The sequence below is a fragment of the Odontomachus brunneus genome, unplaced genomic scaffold (assembly GCF_010583005.1).
Source record: "Odontomachus brunneus isolate Ranch 3 - 2012 unplaced genomic scaffold, Obru_v1 Obru_scaffold_083, whole genome shotgun sequence".
Classification (NCBI taxonomy): domain Eukaryota; kingdom Metazoa; phylum Arthropoda; class Insecta; order Hymenoptera; family Formicidae; genus Odontomachus; species Odontomachus brunneus.
In genome coordinates, this window is record NW_022639533.1 from 292081 (window position 1) to 318876 (window position 26796).

The window sequence follows — 26796 nt, forward strand, 5'->3', positions numbered from 1 at the left end:
GGATGATGATCACGTGCTTGTATATGCGCGTACGTGTGGTATGTGTGTGTCGTGTTTCGTTCTGTGTATGTTGTGTTTGCGGGTGCACCAATGCGAAGCAAATTGACTCTAAAATCTATGTGTAACTCTGATTGTTCCGATTGAAAGCTACAGTTAAATCCGGAGTACAATCCGCAAAACGGGCGTGCCTTCGCCTTTTGCGCGAATGCGAGAATTTAGCGGAGCGACTCAGCTGTTTTTATGTGGCCTTCTAAGTTGCGGCACGTCGTCCTGAAAGAGCCTGGATAGAGCGGTGCGTGTGCAGCCCCACAGCTTGAAGTCTTGTTCGCACATGTATGGTGAGCGTTGTGAGGAGTTGTTGTTGTTGTTGTTGTTGTTGTTTTTGGTGAGAGCGACTGGAATGCGAGTGAGATTCGAGAACATCACGCTTGTTGACATGAGCAACGGTTCGCGCGGTGGTTTCAGTTGAGATTGCCCGACGGCCCCAGCGGCGTGTGCTGATAATTGGTGTTGATCTGCGACTGCTCTCGATATTGCATGGAATTGCCGCTGGAAAGCCCGGTCGAGCCTGTGCCCTGCTGCTGTTGCAATTGCTGCTGCTGCTGCTGCTGCTGTTGTTGCTGCTGCTGCTGGCCGCTGTTGAGCGCCAGCCGTTGCATTTGACGTATAACCGTTGCCGCATGATACGCTTGCTGCAACCATGAGAGAAGGGGAAGACTTTCCTAGAGATCCTGCTGAGGAAACAGACGATTAACGATATGCTAATTAGCCGGTGATACTAACCTTCCATCTTGACTTGGCAAAATTCTTTTTAAGTTGTTCCGATACTGTACCATGAATGTTCTTATTGCTAGCTGCGTTGCCGGATATCCTGTAAGTATCAATGCGACGGCATTAAGTTACACTCGTGCTTGTGTATGTACAACGAGAAGTTATGTGAATAATCGCATGAGTATAATTAGTAAAGAGTGGAGGTAAGAGTGGAAGTACTTAGAAAGAAGAGTCGACTCGAATGTTGTGTGACAACGAACAAACGTGATACACAATGAGACCATAAACGTGTAATTTGTGGCAGTCAACAACCGCCTTATTATCTCAATCGCATTAAGTTGCTTTTAACCCCTTGAATATGCAGACACACATACACACAGACAGATGACAAAAGCTTTCCAAGAGTACAACATGTAATTTACTTACTTAGTCCATACAAATTTTATTTTACGGACAAATCAGTTCCTGTAATATTCGTGACTTCGAGCTATAGGGATACATTAAAGTTTACGTTTAAAGCTCTCGTTGCAAATACCCGACATTGTACATGTTTATAGAATAACTTCGCTATCACATATATAAATATTACGAACGTTATTATGTGCGTACGTAAAAAGTGTATTCTCTCGATATTTTTTTTTTTCATTCTAGGACTTTGAAGATCCTTACCAGGGATGTGCAAGGGCTTGCTTGCAGGTGTAACGCTCATCAACGTTGACGCACATCAGCTTGTGAATGAAATCCTTCGCCGAATCACTGATATCGTCCCAGTATGGTGAGTCAAATTCAAATTCACCTACAACAGTTTGGTTAGCTATTTCCTATGGAGTGCATAATTTTGATATAAAGTGATTATTTCAATTAAAACATACTCGCACTCCATGCGCGTGTAATATTTGTAGCAATATCTGTGAAACTGAACTAAGCGAGTGTAGCTCTGAGATTAAAAATAGAAGATACTATTACATAGATGCATATTTTCTATCCCTGCTCGATACTTGACAATATTGCCTTTATATTATTACACTATAATCCTGTATGACGTCTAATATTTAAAAAGTAAAATTTCAAGTTGCTTGTATTATTTTTGCGCTTTTTTCTACACTGAAAGTAGTAACTTGAATCGGAGCAACGGGATTTATAGCGCGCCTAGAAGTTATTTTATTACCTTTCAGAATTTGTGCGAACAAATTGGCGTCATTCTCGTCATAAAACGGAGGATATCCGCACAAGAGGATGTACGAAATAACCCCTATGCTCCAGACATCCACTGCTTTGCCGTACGGTTTCTGTGCCAAAACTTCGGGTGCTGCAGATCATCAAAATATCAGTTTCACTATCGGTATTTAAAATGCGCTTCTTTTTCTTCTCTCTCTTTCTCTTTTTAATATTTTTTTAAACTTACCGACATATCCCGGCGTACCGCAAGCGGTCGCCATAATCCCAGAATCTTCCATCTTCGATAGGCCAAAATCGCTGATCATAATTTTACTATCCTCATCTGGACTATAGTATAGGAGATTCTCTGGCTTCAGATCTCTGTGAACGACACCTTGATCGTGCATATAGTCGACGGCCTCGAGTACCTGTCTTATTAAGCCAGATGCGTCTTTCTCTGTATAGGAACCCTTCTCAACGATTCTGTCGAATAGTTCTCCACCAGTGACCCTGAAATATAATGTGCGTTACAATGATTTTCTCCACTTTCAATGCTGTAATATCAAAGAGAATCGTACAAAAATACTCACAGTTCCATAACTAAGTAGACTTTATGTTTATCCTCAAACGTTTCCAGTAATTGAACAATATTTGGGTGTGTTAACCTGCAACAGTGCCACGTTTCTCTAATTTAAAGCTATCACACACAAGACAATCGTAAGAATTAATTCGATAAATTGTAAAATAAAAAATCGAAAAAAGAAGATATGTATATCTTACATAAAAATATATACAGTATTATATGAAATAAATATATCATATAAAAATGTTCTTTTCTTTTGCAAATATATTCTTTATATTCTGTTGCAGCTAGTCATAATTACAAGCTATGCATGAGTCTTATTAATTAATGCATATATTAATTAACAATCTTGAACTGGTAAAATAATAAAGTTACAGTAGTTAACTAGTACATAGAATAAACAACGTTAAACAGCAATGCAGAATTAGCTCACAATTAGCTATGCAATTGCATACTATATCAAAAAAACATGCTGCAATAATTACTAATGTATTCCCAATTATATTTTATATATAATTGACATACAGATTATTAAATATATACAAACAATCACATTCACGTAGAAAACAGATAATTATTTACAAGATATTATACAGCGCCAAAAAGCAATTTTTCTACCAAATATGTACAAGGATCTGAAACATGTGTATAATAAATTTCTTATTAGATATAGAGAAAAAGAGTTATGGTATAGATTATTGTTTTTTTATAGATTATGTTAAAAAGAAAAAATAAAAACATCAACAATATCATTAAAATCTGTCATAAAAATATATATGAGATAAAAAGAAAATATTATTCTATCACATTACAATTGTCTCTCATGTAACTAAACAGAGCAGCAACCTTCTTAATTTATGTGTCCTGAATTGTTTCCTTATAAAGTACTCTAAAATATTTACTTCATTATCTCTTGTACATATTTAAAATCATATACTATCTTAAGAAAATCCATTTATCAAACAGCTATTAGCTCGTTGAAACACAAACAACTACTAGCTCGTTGAAACGTAAATTTTTTCGCAACATAATTAATCTAACTAATATCTTCGATAAATTTAATAAAAATATTAGAAAACGGCGTGCCGCATGAATATGCTAGCTTCTTCATAAGTGAAATAATAGAGTACGCGTAGAAAGTATTTACGTTATTATATCTAAAACTGTTTTTCTCCCTTATAAAAAGCAGCGAATTCGTAGTTTATAGTGACTCACTCATGATTATTTTGTTTTTATATTATCACTGTTAGACATATAGATTAAATGTTTATGACGGCAAAACGCGATAGCATAGTTCATAATAGAAATTATACGATAATAAATAATCATAGAAAAACTGTTCTAAAAGATTTAGACTGATGATGCGTTTGTCTCGAGATCTACGAAATGTGAATTTAGCAAGTGTTCAGACGTATATGACACCCGACGTAAAACAAAATTCAACATACTAAACATGAGAAAATAATGAAATAGTTTAAGAGCAAACACAAAGTAACACGTTGCTATCACTATGCTCATTTTATTTCGTACGCTGTCGGTTGCGTCGAATAATTTTATGTACATTATTTCTTTCTAATAGCAGAACGTACGTGCCAATCGATATTTACAGAAGGGAACATAATATAATTATTGTAATCAGAATCCACATTTTCGACGTGTATCGATTTCCGACATACAATACTTCTTTTTTGTTTGAAGAGAAAGCGCATTTTTAATCATACATAAAATAACACAGTTTTGGATTCAAATTTAGAAAAAAACAGCAGTAAAATATATTACTCACGTATTGATATATTGAATATATTTGTTTTTAAATATGTATGTCAATTAAATATGTATGTCATTTAAATATGTTTTTAAATGTATGTCAACAAAATGTCTGTTTGAATCGTAATAAAAATATATTTCATATACAGGGTGTCTCACACTCTCCTCCGGGCATTTTGTGGGGACGTAGAACAGATTGAGGTGAACATAAAAGTCCTATACCGTTTTGCGATATTCGCAATAATTATCGAGATATTAATTGTAGAAAATTTGTGAATAATCATGCAGGATATGGTAAATGAGTTATAATAGCGACGACTGCCGTCGTGTACTTATATTTTAGGTCAAATTGAACAAAAAAGTCCTCTACCATTTTTCAAATAATCACATAGATTTTTAATTATTAATTAAAGAAGATTATTGTACAATTTTGCGTGATAATGCACTCATCTTCTTTAATTAGTAATTAAAAATCTATGTGATTATTTGCAAAATGGTAGAGGACTTTTTTGTTCAATTTGACCTAAAGTATAAATACATGACGGCAGTCGTTGCTATTATAACTCATTTACCATATCCTGCATGATCATTCACAAATTTTTTACAATTAATAACTCGATAATTATTGCAAATATCGCAAAAGGACTTTTATGTTCACATCAACCCATTCTACGTCCCCACTAAATGCCCGGAGGAGAGTGTGAGACACCCTGTATAAATGCGTGTATCGCAAGTATACAAACGTAGCAGATATTCCCCACGAATTATTTTCTCATATTGATAACACTGATAATATCTTATCGTCTACATCGTCGTTTTATCCAGAGTGGTTCCATTCAAATTCGATAGAACAGGATGATTACATCTCGATTCGTATCGCACAAATCGGACTCCACTTCATAATTAGAGCAGTATTATCTAACGGCTGTCGTTGAATTCGTGATGTCTTGTCTCGTTTAAAAATATCAATTAAAGAGGTCGTCTTGATTAATTATAAGCTCGTATTAATATTGTATTCGTATAATCTCATTTAACGAGAAAGGTGGTAAGTACAAGGATACCAAAACTGTGTTCAACGCTACGTGATGTGAACGTGCATAGAGATTATTGTGTATTTATAATATAAACAATATATGTATGTATATATATATATATATATATATATATGATCTGAATCTGTAACAATGTATGGCATCGTCGAGTGATACAGAATACTGAGCGATACAGGTAGTTGGTGCCCGTGCTTAGGCCCACACTTACCATTTTCTTTCGCCACTACTATCCGACTTGAGCGATCCATCACCACTCTGTGGTGTCACACTTTCACTGAACCTACGAAGTATAATAATACCATACACAATTACGTAATATATATATATGTATCGAGAGCAGAGCTGTTTGCTTACTCGTACGAAGTCTGAATTTTCTTATCTTTTTTTATTCTCCCTCTTAATTTTTTTTCCTCTTTCTTGTTTTTCTTTTGTTAATGATAATTCTGTTTGCCCAGTATGATGGTGTAGAAAATTAATTTGTATGACATCGATTTGTATAGATGAGAAAAGATTATTACAAGATGAAACATACAAACGATAAATTGATACAAAACAAAACCCTGATCTTTCTATTGATAAATTAATAATTAGAAACGTGGTGCAAAAGTTAGTATTATGTTGCAGTAAATAGGTAATACACATGGATAAAAAAAAGTATGATGTTCCTTTCCACTCTCTTTTTCTCTCGAGATATATATTAATTAATGTATTAAAATGCCATATATGCATGCAACGTTTTTGTGAAAAAAGATAAGGACCAATGATGTGTCTTGTGGTGTCCTTGTGCAGTGTTAAATAAGTGTCGCGTCGTCGATGCGATTAACATAGTGTATAGAAGAAGTTTTCAATTGTGAAACAGTAAACAACATGTACGTATATGTACGAACGTGTGTACATGTGATGTAGCACCTTGTACATTCGCGGTATAATGATCATTTGCAATGATAATTTAATAACACGATAGAACTCTTGAACATCAAAATAATTTTTTTTTTCGAACCATTCCCGACTCTTTCTCAACACGCGTGTTCCGATCAAGTTGATACGTGAGTCACAGAGGAGTACAGAATAGAATCAATAGAAGGAATTCAATACTAACAAACATTGGAAAATACCACTTGAACACATATCCAACCACTGTTAAAAGAGAGAAAACATTGTAGATAACATATATTCAAGGTAAACATGTTAAAGGATCGCAACAGGAATTTTTGAGCATGTTTAGAGTATGTCCGATAGCATCGAGACAATGTTTAGCTTGTACGAGGCACATTATCTGCATACAACATTAAAGATAACAAGAGCACAGACGACAGCCATCAGAGCTCACTCCAAATGCCATATCAACGCTCCCGGACAAGAGAAGACTTTCGACAGTAAGTATATGTGGGACAAAACTAGCACACCATATAATCACATAATATTACTGTATAAATGAGAAAGCACAGTGAGATTGTAGATTAATGGCGGAACACTCTCCTCCCCAAAATGATCGATATGATTGAAAAAACAGATACCGAGCAACTTATGATACGTCGAAAAACGGCGCGATAGAGGAATTCTGAAAAGCAAAGAAACCAATAATCCATAATACCTTCTTCTCAGCCTTATGCTTGCGCGCGATGCTAAATGGTAAATGAATTTGTCTCATGTATAGGCAGAGCTATATAATAAGAGGAATACAAAGTACTCCCCAGGAGCGATATGATTCTTATACATGAAGCGTTTGTTAAAGAGAGGCATGCGTTCAACTATGTCAAAGTTGATCCCAGCGACAATAGAACTGGTATACTTAAATTTCAGCCAATATTATCAACTTTCTGAACGCCTAAAAATATTAAGGGGGCAACTATGAAACCAAGATTACAGTACTGGTAAGAGTTTGTCTACTGAAAAGATATCCAGCTCTCAGGATTTTCGCATCCTACCTTCGCAGAACTTTGATTTCGTTCTCTAACGAATCCTCCTTGCCCTTCAGCGCCTTCTTGTCGATGATCTTCACGGCAAACATTTGTCCGGGTTTTTCCTTACTTTCCGCTAGCCTCACCTCGGAGAATGCCCCCCTGGACAAAGAAAAGTGTGGTATTAGACACAGTCGGTTCGCCCGTGGCAATCAATTTGCGCGGGTAAATTTACTTGTAATTAAAGACTGCTTCTGTTACTTCTTAATGAAGATAATCACCCGTGCAATTGCAAACTGATGTTCGTTTCTTATCAGCAGATCAACATTGCAAGCTGTTCATAAGCATAATGACACGTCGCAAGTAATTAACTCTGACACTATTGTCGCGTGGAACTATTGTCCCACGTTCGAACAGATGGATCTTGAAATACGCAGGACATGCCATAAGAGGCGTGTGTCATATGCGCAACGGAAAGTTCTACACGCGACTCTCGAGTTATATTTTCCGCTTTAACGAATGTTAAAACAATCAATAATCGCATTTGTAGTACATAATGTCAAAGAACAAATGCTTTAATAAACAAAGAAATCCCGGAGAAGCGAGATGCAATTTACAATCCCAAATCATCGTTATGTAACGGAAGGATCCGGTATAAACGCCGAGAAGTGAGCAACCTATAATACACTCAATGCCCAACACGAGACTGAACTCTCCCTTGACGTTACTAAATCAACGAGGAGATACAATGAAACGGTAATAATCCGCGTATCGTAAGCGTCGGTTATACGACGGTCGTTTTCTCGCTATTATACCACTCTCTCAAGTACAATCAGTGTATTTTTCACTGAAATACTATATTTACAACTGGCAGTTCAGTTAGAAACATAACACTACAAAATTTCGCTGAAGGAATCAATTAATAACGGTTGTTCCTATCATCACTTGCGAATTGACAAGTCATAGAAGCTTTATTTCTTTATTATTTCTGTGAATTTTATTTTTATTCTGTGAATAAACTTTATATCTCACACATAAATTTTCTTTTTTCTTAGTGTAATATATTTTCCTGATGGTTTTAGAAGAATCCTCTTGTGACATACAAGAGGATTCCACTGAAGATAAGATTATACTTTTTGGATATATGTTACAGATTTGTGAAATCTTACTCTCCAGAGTCAATGAGAAATAAGACGGAAGAATAAGACACTGTGAAAAAAATATTTGAATATTTATTTACGAGATATAAAATTTATTCGCAGAATAAATAAACTTTATCCTTCATAAATAAAACTTAATAATAAACTTCATTATATCCTACAAATAAATTTTCTTAGTGTTTTTTTCAGTGCCGTGTTTTCGTTAAAAATCTGTGAATATTCATTGATCATCGGTAAAATAGTCGTTTTGCTGACTCGACACTTTTACTGATTTGCTTTGAGAAAGCACTGTACGTATAATCGCGAATAAACGAAATTAGGAAAAGATCGGCTGTTTCAGACGGTTAAGTAGGACTTTCTCTTTCGCAAGACGTTACAAAACATTATTATATAAGCCGACTTCGCAGGCCAATGATGCGTTCGACAATTCTGAATATTGCTCGTATCATTTAGTATATTATACTTCGTGTGATTTCCGACCGGACAGGAAATGTTTGGTTTCGCAGACAGATTAATTTGCCGTCTGCCAAGGAATGTTGTCCGAAATAAAATCGCACGCGCCAGCAATCCGAAACACTTTTTTTTTAAGAAAGTATACGCGAATAAAGTGTGCATTTTTATGCTAAAGCGGCGACGAGGAGCGATGTGCGCAGCAAATGTCGCACGAGCACGTTTTTCTAAATTAATTCTAATCTATACACGGTAAGTTTAGTTGAAAAATAACACACGACGGGATAAGATTGAACGCGCGTTATTATTTTCCAGCTTTAAACCGGGAGAAGGGAGAAATCGGATATCGATAAACTATGGGGCTTCAGAAATGTCCGATATATATGGACGAGAAAATACAAACGATGTTTCGCGACATCGTAATTTCAGTCTCATAAATCCTACGTCACTCGCGTCATAGCCCAACACAGGACGAGAATTTACGACTTAAGAAATGTTTAAAAAGTTATGTTTAGAAAGTATCGTTAGAACAGGCGTATATATACGTACATCTTAACGCGATTCAATGTATATCAAGTGACATACGAAAACGCGTCACGTGGAAGTTCAGCGCGAAAAGAGAGAAACACAGAGACGATAGTTCCGCGATAGTTTTGCGGGATATGTGTCTGAAGAGTGAGAATCCGCGACCGACTCTTAAAGAGAAATGTCTCGTGTTAGCGTACGCGAAAAAAATTAAATCGCGGACACTTCCATTTATGTAATCCATTTAGCACTCGGCGTCTCGTCATTTATACGTAAAAGAAAGAAACTGAGAGCCGAGCGCGTCGAAGGTCACGAGAGACGTATGTATGTACAGGGTGTTCGAAAGTCACCGAATGATCATTTCAATTGTAGACTATATGTAATCATCGTTCTCCGAGTTGGGGTGACTTTCGTCAAATCTGCGATTAATTTAATCGACGATTAAACTCAGTCAGCAGATTTACCGCCGTGAAAAATAAAGTAGTTCGTTGTTAAAACGAGAAACATTCTCTTGATCTTTCTTTGTAATTTTACTAACTTTATAATTGATGCATTTTAATACTTCACTCACACTCACAGTCAAGTATACACTTTTGCCCGCACAATTTCGCTAACATACACAGAATGCTTTTCTTTTGTTATTATTTCACAGCAAATTGCACAGTCAGAAATCGATGTTGGCAACTTTGCCCGTTAAATGTCGATTGATTTAGCTATCAGTTAATTTGGTCGGAATTTGCTGAAAGTCATCCTGAATTTCTGATTGAGATTAACTTAGTTTTATTGAATATCCCAAAAAAATCCCGGAGAGATCCTCTGCAGGAAAATGTTCAATATCATACACGTGTCCTAGTAAGTTTAAATGAAAATATCATAAAGGTGAATTTCATGCAAAAAATTATCTGCAAGAGATGTATGATTCTTTTTTGTTAACTGTTTGCGCTCGCTTCAAATTGAAATTCCCGAGTAGTGTCTTATTTCCAGTCGCTATTTTAAAACGAAACCGATTAATAGCTCGGGGTTTTCATTTCAGGAAAAGTCGATTCCGTATTGTCTCCAAAGAGCTTGTGGTTAAAAGGACATCCGGTGGTTTCTAACAACCTATGTCCATACACGTCATACGAGCTCGATGTAAAATTCGACAGATTTAGCGCGAATGGGAGATTATCCCGGGAGATTGCGCGAGATTCATGCTACACACACACATACGTACATATATGCATATGCATATGTATATTGCAGCGTTCGTGCAGCTGAAAGGAATAACCGATATAGGCAGAGAAATACATATATGCGCGAAAGAAGGAGCCGGAGAATAATATCGCATCGTTTCGCGTGTATCTTAAGTGATACTAATTTGCTGAACACGCTCGCAGTCACATCTCAAAAAGAGACAGCAACCGTAAACAGGAAATTATCTCCTCTCGCGAGATCAGCATTTCTACATCGATACATTATTCGTTGATTAAGTCATCGGTCTTTAAGAGATGCGGCATTACACACAGATTTTAACGTTAACGTTCTATCATATCCCCGCGACCAATGTTACATAACTTTATCATAAATTTTCTGTTACGGATCAACGGAACGCACGCATGTATTACGCGTGGCAGTGAAAGTTTTCCAGATTAATATTGCAATTATGACGAGAAAAAAACATATATATCTTCATTTTTTGAAGACCATAGACTAGAAGAAGAATGACATAATAGCGAATTATTTGGTGAATCGATGCGGAGAAAGATATATATGTCTTTTTGATGTATCATCTCTCGCGTAATATGTTGTGTGAACACATACCATAAATATACTGAAAGTGAAAGTGTAGAATAATAATTATTCATATTATATAATCGAACGATTAGAGTGAGAGCTTATCGCACAAAGATACATACATGAGCGCATAAAATTGCCACTTATCTTTATCGGAAATGTGGCTGCATAAAAATTACTGCAAGTTTCCGCGTATCATTTGTTAGTCGTTTTACGAGAGCGCCTTAGACGTAAATAGGTCCGCAACGACATACATTTTTTTCTTTCTCTCCTTCTCTTTCTCTCTATTTTTGCGAAGCACCGAGAGCTTGGTCCGTCGTAACTTTTTCACGTTCGCCGACAAATACGAGCAACGATTAGGCCGGAAATTGTACTCCACGTTGGACCCACTCAGAATTAATCGGGGAAAGATAGTCGCATTATCTACTCACACCTCTCTCATGACGTTCAGCCCGTTAAATTCGTTGGATTATCGACAAACACTCAGACGGATAAATCACGAGTGGACGATGGGATTATTCCCGATATTTGTCTCACGAAGAAACAGAGAAGCACGCGAGATTGGATTTGAGTGGACGACAGAAGACGACAACAAGTGCACAGAGCACAACAAGTGTTCGTTGATTTCGCGGCCGTATGTCAGAGGGAAAACAAGGAAAACGTGATACTTACGTGCCCAGCAGGTCCTTCAGGACATACTTGTCTTCGACGGAGGGCGATCGGTCGTCTTTGCCGTCCTTCTTGATCTTCTTGTTAGAGTCCTTCTTCCCGAAGAGCGGCATCTTGTCCCGCGGAGTCTCTCGCTTCGGGGAGTTTGCTTTTCGCGTGCGTACGTGAATGCAACGTATACACGATATGTATGTATATATATATGTATATACGTTATCAGATATCTGTCATACACGAAAGGTGTACCGACCACACGCACTACTGCTCTGCGTCTCCCGCGTTCCCACTCGCTGGCGAAGACGCCGCGAACAGATCAGCGGCACAGGATGATGGTCACGCGTGAATGCTCCAAGGAAGAGAGAGAGAGCTCCTCTCTCCGCTTCCGCGTCTCCTCCGATGACTGCGTGCGCGTGTTGTTTGCGAGCGACGAGCGACGGGCGATGATGACGACGACGGTGGTGAACGACAGACTACCACTCGCCGCTGTCGATGATTTTCGCGGCGCTCCGGGAAGATACCGCCGCGCGACGTACCAGACGCGCCGTCAGATCGTCATTCCGTAACGGGACGATCATGAACCCACGACCTTTCAGATCGTGATAGCCCGCTCTCTCCCTCTCTCTCACTCTTTCACAACCGCGCGCTCTTTCCGCCCGTCTGTCAGCCGGCCGTTGCTTTGCGGCCGTCCTCACCAGCTCGACGATGACACCACGGAGGAGACTACGACGCGTGTCTCCCGCTCACTCTCGTCGCTGCTGCTCCTTCTCTTCGCACCTCTCTGTTGTCGACCGTCCACTAGCTACGGAGACTTTGAGATTCTGTTGCAGTCTTCGCTACCGTTCACCACTACTACTCTCATATACGGAGCTCCTCCACGCGTCTCGTTACGCGTATCGAGCTCAGGGTCGTGGCCTCGCGCCCTCGCTGGCTCTCGCAGATAGCCAGCCAGCAGATAGCTTCCTCCGCGTCGTTCCTGCCCCCGCTTGTGCTCGTCCACGCCGAAGCACGGAGTGGCGTATATGTAATCGCGGCTATACTACTGCCTGTCGCGTTTATCGCGTTGCCGCCGCCGCCACCGCTGCCGCGTCGTCGATCTTCGTCGCTGGCGATAAACGTTCGCGCCCGGGCCTGCCGCGGGTCATAATGTCAGCGTACCGACTGCCGCTCTTTCGCGCGAGACGCTGCCTCTGTAGTGCTCTGCCCCGTCGCAATGCACTCGCAGCACTGCGGCGGTGATGTATACACGTGTATATATGTGCGTGTGTATGTGTGTCAACCGATTCGAGAACTGGAGAACAACCACCGTGTTATTAGAATGAACGCTGAGACGTTGTTGAGTCGAGGTATTCACTGATGTCGAATCGACATACTCATCGTTGCAGAGACGAATCGTCTGATGACGACAATGTGCAGTAACATTGCGATATTGTGTTCAGCCTTCCTTCTTTCCTTCCTTCCGAATTGGTATAGTCCTTATTCTTTAGGATCTTTCACCATTTACAATGTTAGGTATGAATGAATAAGGCCTTGGCAGGTTCCAAGACAACTTCCAAAAATCACCGGTCTGAACTTGTTCAGACACGTTTCATCGTGCCGGCGGTTAAACCGGAACTCTTGTGTTCAGCTTTGTAGCACGCGATCTGATGCCTGCAGCAACTCGAACAAATCTGCGGCACTGCTTGACTCGATGTCGCTCAATGCTTTCGGTTTCTCACGCATGTTCGAACAAAGCCTCATACGGAGTGAGAGGGGAAAACTTGATCATGTGACCAATTTCGATTGGTCTCGAGTACCAGAGTCCCTAAAGGCCAAATCACACTAATGGCTCCTGCACACAGGACGCGGTAATGCTTGCCGCGCGGCGGAAGTTCGCGCGACAGCCAATCAATATGCTGCTTTCCGTAATAACCTTCTAGCCTTACGGAAAAACAACATATTGATTGGCTGTCGCGCGGACTTCCGCCGCACGGCAAGCATTACTGCGTTCTGTGTGCAGGAGCCATAACGATTGGCGATAGATGATTAACGATTGAAGATTAGATTTTGACGAATCAACGAGCTTCAACCTTGGCTTGCTTTGTTCCAATTGGTCAAGTTCCAATCTTCAATTGATAGGACTTTCATGATTGACGATTGAAGATTGGAACTTGACCAATTGGAACAAAACAAGCCAAGGTTGATTCATCAAAATCTAATCTTCAATCGTCAATCATCAATCGCCAATCACTAGTGTGATACGGGCTCAAGGCCGGTTCCCATTAGTCCCGATCTACAATAGATGTAGTAAGCTTTAAGCCTTAAGAAATTGATTAATCATAGTGAAATTATAGAGAAATAATCAATTGTGATTGGTTAATTTTTTACGGCTTAAAGCTTACTACACCTATTGTAGATCGGGACTAAAGCATGTACTAGTAAAATTCATGAATCGTGATGTGTGAAATAATTTTCTTTGCTGAATGCAGTGACTGGGCGCGTTCAGCTGAAAAAACGCTCAGCGAGCAATCAGCGATTATTGGTTTTTACTGTTAAATCCCTAAATTTAGACCAATTACATTGACGAATTGCTCAATTGTTGTGCAACTGTTGAGTTCGCTGAACGCACCCATTGATTCTTACTGTTAGATCCCTCTCTAAATCTAGACCAATTATATTAACAAATTGCTCAACTGTTGAATCTCTTGGGCTGCGTTCTAAAACTCTACTCGACTGGTAGAGTAGTATTTAATTGATCAATAAGAACAAAGATAACTAGGATTTCTTTATCATAATTGGTCAATTAAATGTACTCTCTATCTATCGAGTAGAATTTTAGAACGCAGTCCTGAATGCAGCCAATATTTGCCGCCTTGTCTAGTTATTTAAATGAGGTTAAAAAGTGATAGAATGAGAAATTATTTCTAAAAAAAATAAAGGATGTTTATTGTGGTTTCGTTTAGTTTGTGAACAAATTTATGAGAAAATGGAATATAATAACAATCATAAAATAATATTGCAAACTGTTATTCATGAAGGTGCTTTGAAAGAAGATCGTGGAAAGGAATTAGTTAATACTTTATTTGGTATGTAAGTTTGATGCAATAAATAACAGGATATATGAAATTTACAGTATATATATATATATATATATATATATATATATATATATATATATATATATATATAAAATATGGAAATTTTAGGACACAACAACACAGCGCAAATATTAAGCAGAATAAATACAAAGTTACAATCTTTAAACATGATCATAAAATGTATAAACTGTGAAGTCACTGGTCAATTATATTGGGTTTTTGCAAGTATATCACAAGAAACTGTCAAGTAATTTATACATTATTAACTCTGAGATAGGTATATTTCATGAGTATTATATATCCTATGGTTATGTTAATGTTCCAGATTCCAACTAGAATATTCAGAGGCTGAATTAGCTCTTCTGAATAATATATATTCTGCAATTGTTACTTCAGATGATGGTCATGTGTCAAGTACATGGTGCCTCAATCTATGTTCATCGTTAAATGTGAAATTATCTAAAGATAAAGCTCAAACATTTCTGCAAGATATGGTCGAAAAGAAATGGTTGTTTTGTAAGGTACTAAATCTTTGCTGTGTAATTTTAATGGTACATATTTTATTGGTATGTGATTTTTCTCATTGAAATACATAATTCTTAGAATGGTCAATACTACATGGGGGTAAGAAGTATTGGAGAGTTATCTCAGTATTTCAAAGACTCACATGGAGATAAACTTCACACTTGTACTTTATGCAAGGAGGTCCTTTTTTATGTAAGTTGATCATAGCAATAATATGATACTTTTCAGTATGTTATCGTACATTAATAATTAATTTTATTATATATATCTTAATCATTTTACATAGGGTGAACAATGTAAACAGTGTAATAGTATGACACATATTTATTGCTTAAATGCTTATACAAGAGGTAAAAGAAATTTAGGATGCCCTAATTGTAACAATGTCTCAGAATTTAATATTTTAAGTCTCAGACTTGATAGTTCAGGTAATTTTCACTAATAGATTTATTTATAAAATTATATTTATATATATTTGTATTTTATATAACAAAGTTTTTTTTATTTAACTGATACTATCGTAATATCTAATATATTTGCTGTTTTTTATTAATAATTTCTAACAAATGTATTCTATGCTTTTCTAAGAAAATCTGTATTATTTAGATGATAATTCTGGTTTTGCAATGGATGATGAAGTAGAAGTTTTAACCAGCCAGACAAAAGTAGCGAGTCGGAAGAAGGGATTAAAGAGAAAACATTAATATCGAGCACATTTGCATTTAATATGTTATAAAAATTATTTTGGATATTGTAATGTAAATTAAATATAACTTTATACAAAAGAATTATGTACAATTCCTTGAAATAATACTAAACTATATTATTTACTGTGGTTTTTTTCAAACTTTTCTCTCAAGTATTTAAGCCCAGCCATTATATTATACTCATTCATACTATACGACAATGCTTCTTGTTTGCTTGTGTGTATGGTGTTATCACTAGATTCTGCACATATAATAGTGTTTTCACCAGGTAGAGGAATATCCTTGGTATTTGGCAATTCATGCTGCTCAGCTATGTGTGTCTCAGAATAGTCATATATAGTCACTTGTGAATATTTGTTAGGCAAGTGAGATAATGGATAAAAGACAGTTTGCTTCTGAGATTGCGATAGATTAGGTAAATTTGTAGCAAGATTTGACGTTGATTCCATCACATTTTTAGACAATTCATATTCTGTGTTATCTTTGTTGATTGTGATATTACTGTGTTGTGTTAAACTTTCCTTATCATTCTGACTATTACCAGTGTCTCTTGCATTTGAAACTAGCTTATCACTACTAATTTTATCTTTTCCTAAATTAGTACTAATGTCTTTAATATCATATGTAGCTTTCGCAGAGTTACTTGTTGCATTTTCAAGTTCCTTATTATCCTCGTGAGTAGACTGCTCATCAATATCTTGATTACTTTTGTAAAACCCAGTACTTCTAAAATTATCATATACTGGCGCGAATTCCTTGATTCTCTGTGTTCTACATTTGTGTACCCATTCTTCTTGTGACATAACATGCCAATGATTTTTCTTGCCCAAGAGCTCTCCAAACGCTTTTATCTTATCTTCATCACTTATTACTTTCTCAATAATAGCATTGCTTTCTTTAACGGACTTCTTATCAGTTTCTTCACTAGATTTGTCTTTGTTCTTCTCAGCAGATTCACCATCAACTTCCTTAGTATCAATATTATCTGTTTTGATAATACAGTTGTTCTCTCGAACTAATTCTTCTTCTGTAGGTTCTGCTGGCAAGCCTGCTCTAATCCGCTGTCTAATTCTTGCTGCCTTTAACCTATTCTGCTCCATCCTTTCCTTCAATTCCTTGATCTCCTTCATTTCTTTCTGCCTTTTCTCTGTCTCTTTCCTTAAATTCGCCAGGTTCTCCTGCTGTTTTATTCTTTTCTCTTCATCTTGCGAGAAAGCATAGTAACCAACACCATGAGTTCGTGCTTCATCAAATAGTATATCTTGGTAATGTATATCAGCTTTGTCTGCAAGTTTTTGTGTTTGCTCCTCCCATTTTCGCCTCATAATCTCAATTTCAGGCTCCTTTTCTTCAATAGTAGAATACTGTTCATTATCTTCTTCTATAGTATCATTATTAGCATTTTTCTTCATTATCTCCTGCTTTATTATGTCATCCTTCCTTTGCATATGTGGAAGATCCTCCCGCAAACATTTTCTAGTACGACCAAAACAATCCTGGTACTCCACCCAATTCTCCTCAGGTTCTATAGGATACTCTTCATTGATTGTTTCATCCATAAATTCATCACATTCATCCATCTTATTCTTGAAGTCAACAAGAAACTTATCATTATTATTCTTTGACTTCTTCAACTTCTCATACAATCTTGCTTTGGCTTCCAACATTAATCTTGATTTTTTGTGGGCAACAATGTCCTCTGGATCTATTATTTCCTTTGTATTCTTTTTTGTATCTTCTGCAATAGTCCTTTTGTTCCTTTTTTTATTTAGCTGTGGTAATGCATTGATAGGCTCAGTTTTCAGTTTAACCTCATTTACTTCAGCTTGTTTTCTTAACAACTCAGCTTTCAGACCAACCAAAGATGAAAAATTCACATTTATCTTCTTTGTCACATTCATATTTAGATTATTATTAACTTTATGTATATATATTATATACCAATAAATATGTATCACTTTCTTTATAAGGTAATGTTGATAGGAACTTTTTTGGAGGTCTTAAACGATAGAGAGTTATTAATAAACGTTGTCTACAAGCTTTTTTATCTGAAAAAGAAAATATAGCACTAAATTAAAAGTTGTAAAACTTTGTCTTAACAATCAACAGTACGTACATATTTTATGGAAAATGCACATATTCTATATACAAATATGCGAATTATAAAAATGTTTTATAATATTCTACGAAAATGAGTAAAGTCAAAATGTCTTTTAATAACATACATAATTCCTTCAAAATGATATATCACAAATTTAAGGTTATATTTTCTTCATCACTATAATCGTCCGTTCTTTTCAGCTGCACTGCTGAACTGGTGCAATAAGAAGCGTTTTTTCGTTTCGTGTCCACGATACCGTTTGGTTGATTGGTTTGGTCCACTTAATGCTCACAACGTCTCGAGCAACAAAGATAGAATGATGTTCGCGACGTTGCGAGCGTTAAGTGGACCAAACTAACCAACCAAATGCTACCGTGGTTACGAAACGAAAAACGCCTAAAGGTGCCTTTACATGGGAGCATCTAGCGTCGAGCGTTAAAGTGGTAGCCAATCAAAGTGGTGCCACTTTCCGCAAGAACTACAAGTATACTTCTGGGACCTGATACGTTGATTGGCTAACGCTTTAACGCTTGACGCTGGAACGCTCCCATGTATTGGCACCTTAATGGTTCCTGCACACAGGACACGGTAATGTTTGCCGTGCGGCGGAAGTTCGCGCGACAGCCAATCAATATGCTGCTTTCCGTAATAACCTTCTAGCTCTTACGGAAAAACAACATATTGATTGGTTGTCGCGCGGACTTTCGCCGTGCGGCAAGCATTACCGCGTCCTGTGTGCAGGAGCCATTACGTTACTGTTATGTCAATTCGTGTGCGGCGCTCCTTAAGGCCCTCACACATGAAATGACATAACTGCATATGCATAGCATAAGACTGTATAAACCAATGAGCATCAAGTATTTAGCCACCTTATTGATGCTTGATGCTCAATACTCGATGCTCATTGGTCCATACAATCTTATGCTATGCACATGCAATTATGTCATTTCATGTGTGAGGGCCCTTAGGTTTCCCCTTATGGTTCCGGGAGCGGTGCACTTGGACACGGTGCATTTGGACACAGCCAATTACAGCACCGTGTGATTAGAGACATTTGTAGGGTCCCTTGGAACAGCGACTTGTGATTGGACTGTGTCCAATTGCCCCGTGTCCAACTGATATACACCCTATGGTTCCTGCCCACAGAACGCGGTAACGCTTGCCGCGCAGCGGAAGTTGGTACGACAGCCAATCAATATACCATATTCCGTAATAACTTTCTAGCTCTTACGGAAAAACAACACATTGATAATAATCTAAATATGAATGTGACAAAGAAGATAAATATGAATTTTTCATCTTTGGTTGGTCTGAAAGATGAGTTGTTACCGCGTTATTCCCTTATGCCACGCGACAGCCAATCAATATGTTGTTTTTCTGTAAGAGCTAGATGGTTATTACGGAAAGCAGCATATTGATTGGCTGTCGTGCAAACTTTCGCCGCGCGGCAAGCATTACCGCGTCCTGTGTGCAGAAGCCATTGGGTGCTTTCCAATTGCTTAACACATCTTGACACATATGTACACAGAAATGCACAAAGTGTAACGTTGTGCACGATTCAATTGGAACAAAGTGTATATGTATGTCGGGTAGGGTTAGGATTATTTTTCAACTGTGCTTATATTTTGGTATTTTTTAATAATAAATAATAAAATCTAAATATTAAAAAGATATTATCTACTTCACGTCGCAAATGCCAGTTTTTTTTAAGCCGCTACGCTTATTAACTTTAATTGTCACTAGAAAACACTAGTTTATACAACCGACTAGTAGTCCTCGTGCTGAGTACGGATGTGTAATGTTGTGTCAACGATTACGAATAGGAGAACAGCTTTCTAATATAGAATTGAATTCTCCATTGGAAAGCTATTCTTTTATTGGATATCGGACGTCGTACTCGGACATCGGACGCGGTGTGAATCCTGCATAAGGGTGCAAACTCATGTAGCGGAATAGCGGAACTCGGAACGAGAGCGGAACCAATCATGAGCGGAAGCAATGGTTGCGTTCAGCAGAGAAAGCTGCTTTGCAACTGTTGTAAAATTCGTAAATCTGATTGGTGTATGGTCTTAATTTTGGTTAAATACAAAAGCATATACCAATCAGATTCACGAATTTTACACAGTTGCAAAGCAACTTTCTCTGCTAAACGCAGCAAATCACAAGCGAAAACTGTGGAACGATGTGAATCCTGCATTACTTAAGACGGTCTTGAAATAAGATCGACTACCGGCCTAGGATTCATAGCGTGCTTTCCAATTGCTTAATACATCTTGACACACACGTACACAAAACCAGATTATTGGTCACATATTATCTAAAATATCTTGTAAAATAATAAACAATGGAACCAATAAACTGGTTTTGTGTAACACAGTGTATGCAACTGGAAAGCACCCATAAATGCACTTCCGATATCTGGAGAATTGGACTTTTCGATCTGATTGGTGCATTTCTAGAGATAGATTAAGACCATGATTGGTCTATACTTCACTCAAAATAATTGTAGCGTTTACTGAATCGCGCCTAGAGAAAGCTGCCTTGCAACATTTAAGGGTACGTTCAGATTCCCTACCCGGGTGCACTCTAATACTAGAAGTGCTATAGTATATGTAACATATACTATAGTGTTTCTAGTAATAGAGTGCACCCGGGTAGGGAATCTGAACGCACCCTAAGGTGCTAATACATGGGAGCGTTCCAGCGTCGAGCGTTAAAGCGTTAGCCAATCAACGTATCAGGTTCCAGAAGTATATTTGTAGTTCTTGCGGAAAGTGGCACGTTGATTGGGTACCGGTTTAACGCTCGACGCTCGATACTCCCATATAAAGACACCTTTACGAATCTGATTGGTGTATGCTGTTAAGCGGGGTTTACAATCGTAGAGTCATAAATCATAGAAATTGACCAATTGCGGTCGATTATTCTTCTCTTACTCGATCGCGATTGGTCAATTTCTATGACTTATGACTTTACGACTTTCCATTGTAGACCCCGCTTTAATCTTGACTGAGCCTGAAAGCATAAGCGAATTAGAGCCCTTGCACAATGCCAGGCTATAGGCAATAGAAATAGGCATTAGCCAATGGGAACAGGGAATAGAAATAATTGACCAATCCGAATTCCTATTCTCTGTTCCTATTTCCTGTTGCCTGGCATTCTGCAAGGGCCCTTAGCTTCACAAATTCTGCTTTCTTTGCTGAATGCAGCCATTTTCTTGTCGGACACACTTCTAAATACATCAAAAAAAAAGGGTTCAGATCTTTCTATTTCCAAGTATAAGCGGAAAGCCGCCATCTTGCCTCGGCATACAAGCGAGGTTCTGAAAGTGCCACGTGACGACGCGTTTAAAAGTTGCGAGACCGCCAGGGCGACTTGAAAAACACGTGCATCCAGATCTACGTCGCATCTGTCCGAGATTGCCACGCCATCGAACGCGCTTCTCGCTCTTCTGTTCCTCGATCGATCACGAGATCAGATTAGTAACGTGTCCGTCGGCAACGATTAGTACGATTCAACGAGACTTGCGAGCAATCGTCAACCATCGCGCGCAGCTACACTTTTTCCACCGGACGGACGACTCGACTCCACAACGTGACTTATCAGACTGCAAATCGATTGGCGATTACCGGAAGATCTCCGCGCTGCTGTCGAGGGCGCAGTTGCGCCGTGGTAGATAAGTCTTGTTCACGGGAAAAGCGCCTAGTCGAAGGGCTTCGTGGCACACACCGGCCGCTACTGCGGACAAGTGGATGCGGGTGCGAAACGCTTAGACCTCTGCTGTTATTTGCGCATCAACGGTTGAACGGGTCAGCACACGGTCAGTCGGTCGATTCGCCTACTCATTTCAGCAGCATTTCAGTAACAGAGCAACTCAAGTTGAGTAATCGGATCCATCGCAGAGCAGCCGACAGAAGTTAAATGGCACCGCGCAAGCAAACCAAGGTAGCGGAAAGCGTCGTCGCGGACGCCAACGGCGATGCGTCGCCCCCGAGGAAAAGGAAGGCCGCGACGGCGACTAAGCCGGTGGCTGAGGAATCGAAACAGGTGCGTGGTCTTCGGCGAGGGAAAGCGGAGAAGGCCGAGATTAATGATAATATGGTGATCGATACGAGTCCGCCTAAGAGAGCACGCGGTGGCGGCGGCAGAAATAAGACTGCCGAACCAAAGCCCGCTGTTGAGACAAAGAGCGGCAGGTCCAACAAAGTCGCCAAAGCCGAGGAAACGATAAACAACAACGCACACGAGAAGGCGCCGAAGCAAACGACCGAGAAGAAAGCACGCGCCGCCAAGACCACGGGCGCGATGGCGAAAAAGGCGGGAACGAAGGAGCAGCCCGCGGCGAAGCCGAAGGCCAAAGAGTCTGCCAGGAAACCGAGGAATAACATCGCCGCTACCGAAAACGGTGCCGGCGGGAACACCACAGAAATGGATGTCGCGGCCACATCGACGAAGAGGACTCGCGGGAAAGTGATGGAGAAGGAAAATGCCATGCCGGCGGCGCGAACTGCCACTGCAGCTAAGGCGCCGAAGAAGCGCAAGAACGTCGAGGAAAAAACGATCGAGGACGCAGAGGTCGTTGAAGAGGAGGCTGCGGTCACCGTGCCCGATAAGAAGCCGCGCGGCAAACCGAAGAAGGCGGCGGGAGCACAGGCCGCCAATGAACGTAAGCTTTGAGGCACTTTGGCTTTCTGGCTTTCTAGGTCTTTGTAAGACTCAAAAGTCGAGTTTGGCGCTCAACGGTGTACTGTCAGGTGGACCTTGAGTGTCCTCCCGGCCGTGTGTATCAGTAGAAATTAAGAGAACAACGGAAGGCAAACAATTAATTTTCGCGACTTGAGAGAGAGAGAGGAAAAAAGAATCGGAAAAAGAGAGAAATTTATCCCAGATTTGTCAGGAAAGAAAACAAAGACTCTGAAAATTTGTTCAATCAAATGTTTCTCTGCCTTTATCAATGTGAAATTATGTAAAACCTTTGTAAAATAACGAATGATAAAGAATTTAACAGTTAACATACATACAAACACACATTTGAGTTCTTATTGATACCTATTGAGCTGGAGTGAACTTTCATAGCTGGCAAGCTATGAGAGCAGCTTCTATTATTTTTACGTGCACTTATGCAACATTGTTCTGTGCACTCGTGTAATTTTTGACTATCTTTAGCAGAAGTGAAGCCCAGAGGGAGAGCTAAGAAGAACACTGCTAAAGCAGAGCCTGCCAAATTATCAAAAGAAATTGAGGAGGAGGAAAAAGAGTCGAATACAGCTGAACAAGAGGATAGCGCAAAAACAGACAGTACAAAAAACACAAAGAAAGGAAATGCAAAGAAAGTTGCTCCCAAGGGAAAGCGCAATACTGCACTGGAGAAGGATCAAGATGCTCAAGCAGATGAGGCAGCAGATGCTGAAGCTGATGTTCAAGAGAATGGGAAGATAGAAAATGTACAGTCCAAACAACAGAAGAAACGGAATATGGGTAAGGCAAACGCGACGATGAAAGAAAAAACCGAAGCAAGGGGCAGACAAAAAAAAGGACAAGTTGCAGCTGCTGAAGACGTGAAGGAGATTGCAAAGGACGCGAACGTGGAAGACGACGCTGCCGAAAAAGTGAACACTGTGTCAGAGGCACAAGATGAAAGCGACGCGAATGAAGTTGCTCAAAGCGATAATGCTTCAAATAAGAAGGAAGCCAAAGGTGAAGCGGATCAAGTCAAACTTCCAGAATCAGTGGATAGTGAGCAACCAATTGAGAATGAAATTCTAGAGAGCGAGGCGAACACTTCGACAGATAAGGATGAGAATTAATGCTGAGTGTTTCCTAGAAGTGGTATATTCCTTAAGAACTTAAATGGTTTGGAGTCATGTGAATTCAATAATATCTCAATTTGTATCTGTGTGTACGACTCTTAGGAGTCCAATATCAGGTCGTCCTACAAATAATGCAGTTTTTGAAAGGCGAAAATTTTTATCACACAAATTCGCTTTTATCACAAGCGTATTAGACTATTTTTTAATGAAATTGTAAGTATAGGATATGTAAGTATAAAATACAAAGAGAAATATATATACTCGGATTACGTTCGCATGTCAGTCTAAAAGCGACTTAAGTCTTTGTTCTAAAGAACAAAGACTTTTGTCGATAGAAGTGTCTTTAAATATGACTTACAAACTTTTTGAGATTGATTTATGAATACATTTAGGGCTGATCCTCCTGAATAGCAGTTTGAACTTGGGTTTAAGTTTAAACTCTGTTTAAAGACATCAAATACATTGTTAGGATAGAGTTTAAAGTTAAGTCTAAGTTTAAATTACTACTAAAAAATCGGCCTTTGGAGACACTTTATCGATAATAAAAAAGAGTTCAGAATAATCCTTAACGATACCGGTTAGTCCACACAAGTGTGTTACATGATATGACGGTTATATCGCAACATTTGACACCGATAAATTATAAGATGGAAAATTAACTCGATTTTACAAATTATCTACGAATGTCCGGCTTGAGGCCGCCGTGTAAACGTAGTCTCCATTTCTCATGTCGAACTAAAAGGATGCAGCACAAAGAACTGCGCTGCTTATAGGACAACCTGATATTTTAACATATTTATCGCGCATGACACTTGCAGTGTGAAGTTTAAGGTTCCTGTAGAGGTGCTCTGTACTATATTGGCGATTTTTATCAGTTTCGAATCACCAAATGCTGCCACTTGCGAGATAATCAGCGATCAACAGCGAGATTCATGTAATTTCGTATAGCTCGGATCTCCAGGAGCTCCACATATACACACACTTTATCATTATTATGATTATTCTATAAATAATTATGATTCTTTTTTTCTTTTTAATGAGCGAAACGTCGACGAATTTGTCAATACAGTACGGACTACCGCTACTGATATAAAACACGCGATATTGTGGTGTAATGTTGAATCGCGCGGCTCAGTATGGCATAAGGTATTAAATCTGGGAGCCTTAATAATGTTCTGAAAAGGATATATTTATTTTTTTGTGAGGAAAAACAAAGTTTACACGAAAGAAATTACAACATTGGCTGTATTGTATAAGTATGTGTGGCGAAGTTGTTACCGGACAAAGTTTCGAGCAATACAAAACATATTTTTTTACAGACGTGTCTTTCCTCGAGAACGTTTAATATTGAATTTTCAGCTGTGTATATCAATGATAACGATGATGATAACGCGTAGTGCCATAAGGAAATTTGATAGAATTCAAAATTCTGGATTCTCTTCCAACGAAATTCGGGATGTCTCATTAGAATCAAATAAGGTATCCTGAATTTCGTTGGATGATGACACTGGTCGAGTAATTCCAAATTCGGGTAAATTCATTTTTTACACAGACAACGATAAAATGATCATTTTTTCTTCTTGCTAGTCTCTAGATTGATCCTAATTCGAATCTTTTTGAATTACGGACAGGTTGTTCTAATCTCTTGATAAGCTACATGACAGTTAAATCATATATTTGTCTTCGTTTTTTCTTCAAATTAAACAGAAACAGACACATAATTTAACTGTTAGGTAACTTATCAAGAGATTGGGACAATTGATTCTATATCTGCAGGAATATCTATAAGAAATGAAATTTGTGATATTCGATGTGTCATTATCAAACGAATTCCGCATGTTTTATTGGATCTAATAAAACGTTGGTAAATCTCGTCGAATAGTAGCATTGTTAAAAAATTTCATTTTTTAGATTCCAGAGGATATAATAAGATTTAAGTTGCGGGCAATCGAGAGACTGACGAGAAGAATGAAGGTTGTTTTATCGCTGTCCATGTAGGAATTGAGCGTATTACATATTTTTCTAAAAAGAACTAACGATTCATATTTGTGACAAACTTTCCTTTCTCTAGTCTTATAGTTTTATTCGCAACATCTTATTAGAGAATGATGCAGTTGATTACGATCGCTCTTAATGAAAACTTAATTTTGCGTTTACCAACTTTTTGTATAAGACAAAACAGGTTTTTGATGTTAAACAGCTCTTTGTTCTTCCTGTTTCTTTTTTTTTTTTAATATTAGACATTATATTTAAACTGTCGTTGTTAACTAATCAGAGTGTTTGTACTACTTTTAGAAGATACTTTATACATATTTCTGGATAAATTTGGATAACCGTATCTCAGTCTGCACATTTTATACAATTAAATATTATAATATTACCAGCGTTCTGTTCAATAATATGTGTAGCGCATTTATCGCTAATCGTTAAGATATTCAATATGTACGAAGTATATGTTTATTTCTGTAACGCCGTACCTTTCATAACTATTACCCCCAATAATGGAGATTTTCTTTTCACTTCAAATAAATTGAATTTTTTGTGTTTCCGATATATAATTCCTAATATTTCAGTATTTACAGTAGCTGATATTTATTTTGTAAACATTATATTACATATAAAAATATCCTTTTTTCCCCTCCAAAGATTTTTCGTTTTTTTTTTTACTGAATTTTTTCTTTTAACCAATAGTTACCACATTTGTATATTCGCGCGTGTTGCGACTAGAATTTATGATCGATTATTACTTCGAGTTTGTTGAAATGCGGCA

General features: G+C 38.2%; 4 protein-coding genes across 7 annotated transcripts; 2 read left to right on the forward strand and 2 right to left on the reverse strand.

The window, feature by feature from the left end:
• Window positions 1-313: 313 nt before the first annotated feature.
• On the reverse strand, window positions 314-13516 carry LOC116847790 (calcium/calmodulin-dependent protein kinase type 1). 2 transcript variants are annotated; one of them, XM_032823167.1, is made up of 9 exons: window positions 11813-13515; window positions 7260-7394; window positions 5540-5611; window positions 2520-2594; window positions 2177-2439; window positions 1940-2080; window positions 1441-1567; window positions 784-871; window positions 314-692 (listed from the first exon to the last, which is right to left on the reverse strand). In XM_032823167.1, exons 1-9 carry the CDS (start codon window positions 11920-11922, stop codon window positions 462-464), a joined length of 1242 nt encoding a protein of 413 aa, XP_032679058.1. In that variant the 5' UTR covers window positions 11923-13515; the 3' UTR covers window positions 314-461. The 2 variants fall into 2 exon arrangements, with proteins under 2 accessions (XP_032679058.1, XP_032679059.1); XM_032823168.1 differs by lacking the exon at window positions 5540-5611 and having other exon boundaries at window positions 11813-13516.
• A 936-nt stretch (window positions 13517-14452) lies between these two features.
• LOC116847833 (non-structural maintenance of chromosomes element 1 homolog) lies at window positions 14453-16238 on the forward strand. Of its 2 annotated transcripts, XM_032823255.1 has the most exons (7): window positions 14507-14521; window positions 14617-14871; window positions 14992-15130; window positions 15209-15404; window positions 15487-15600; window positions 15695-15836; window positions 16015-16238. In XM_032823255.1, the coding sequence occupies exons 2-7, from the start codon at window positions 14772-14774 to the stop codon at window positions 16110-16112; spliced, it is 789 nt and encodes a 262-aa protein (XP_032679146.1). In that variant the 5' UTR covers window positions 14507-14521; window positions 14617-14771; the 3' UTR covers window positions 16113-16238. The 2 variants fall into 2 exon arrangements, with proteins under 2 accessions (XP_032679145.1, XP_032679146.1); XM_032823254.1 differs by having other exon boundaries at window positions 14453-14871.
• LOC116847832 (coiled-coil domain-containing protein 174) lies at window positions 16115-18558 on the reverse strand. Its single transcript, XM_032823253.1, has 2 exons — window positions 18341-18558; window positions 16115-18163 (listed from the first exon to the last, which is right to left on the reverse strand). The coding sequence occupies exon 2, from the start codon at window positions 18014-18016 to the stop codon at window positions 16232-16234; it is 1785 nt and encodes a 594-aa protein (XP_032679144.1). The 5' UTR covers window positions 18017-18163; window positions 18341-18558; the 3' UTR covers window positions 16115-16231.
• A 2871-nt stretch (window positions 18559-21429) lies between these two features.
• On the forward strand, window positions 21430-26579 carry LOC116847817 (cylicin-2-like). Of its 2 annotated transcripts, none has more exons than XM_032823214.1 (2): window positions 21430-22882; window positions 23383-26579. In XM_032823214.1, exons 1-2 carry the CDS (start codon window positions 22138-22140, stop codon window positions 24021-24023), a joined length of 1386 nt encoding a protein of 461 aa, XP_032679105.1. In that variant the 5' UTR covers window positions 21430-22137; the 3' UTR covers window positions 24024-26579. The 2 variants fall into 2 exon arrangements, with proteins under 2 accessions (XP_032679105.1, XP_032679106.1); XM_032823215.1 differs by having other exon boundaries at window positions 21431-22882; window positions 23386-26579.
• The last annotated feature ends 217 nt before the right edge of the window (window positions 26580-26796 follow it).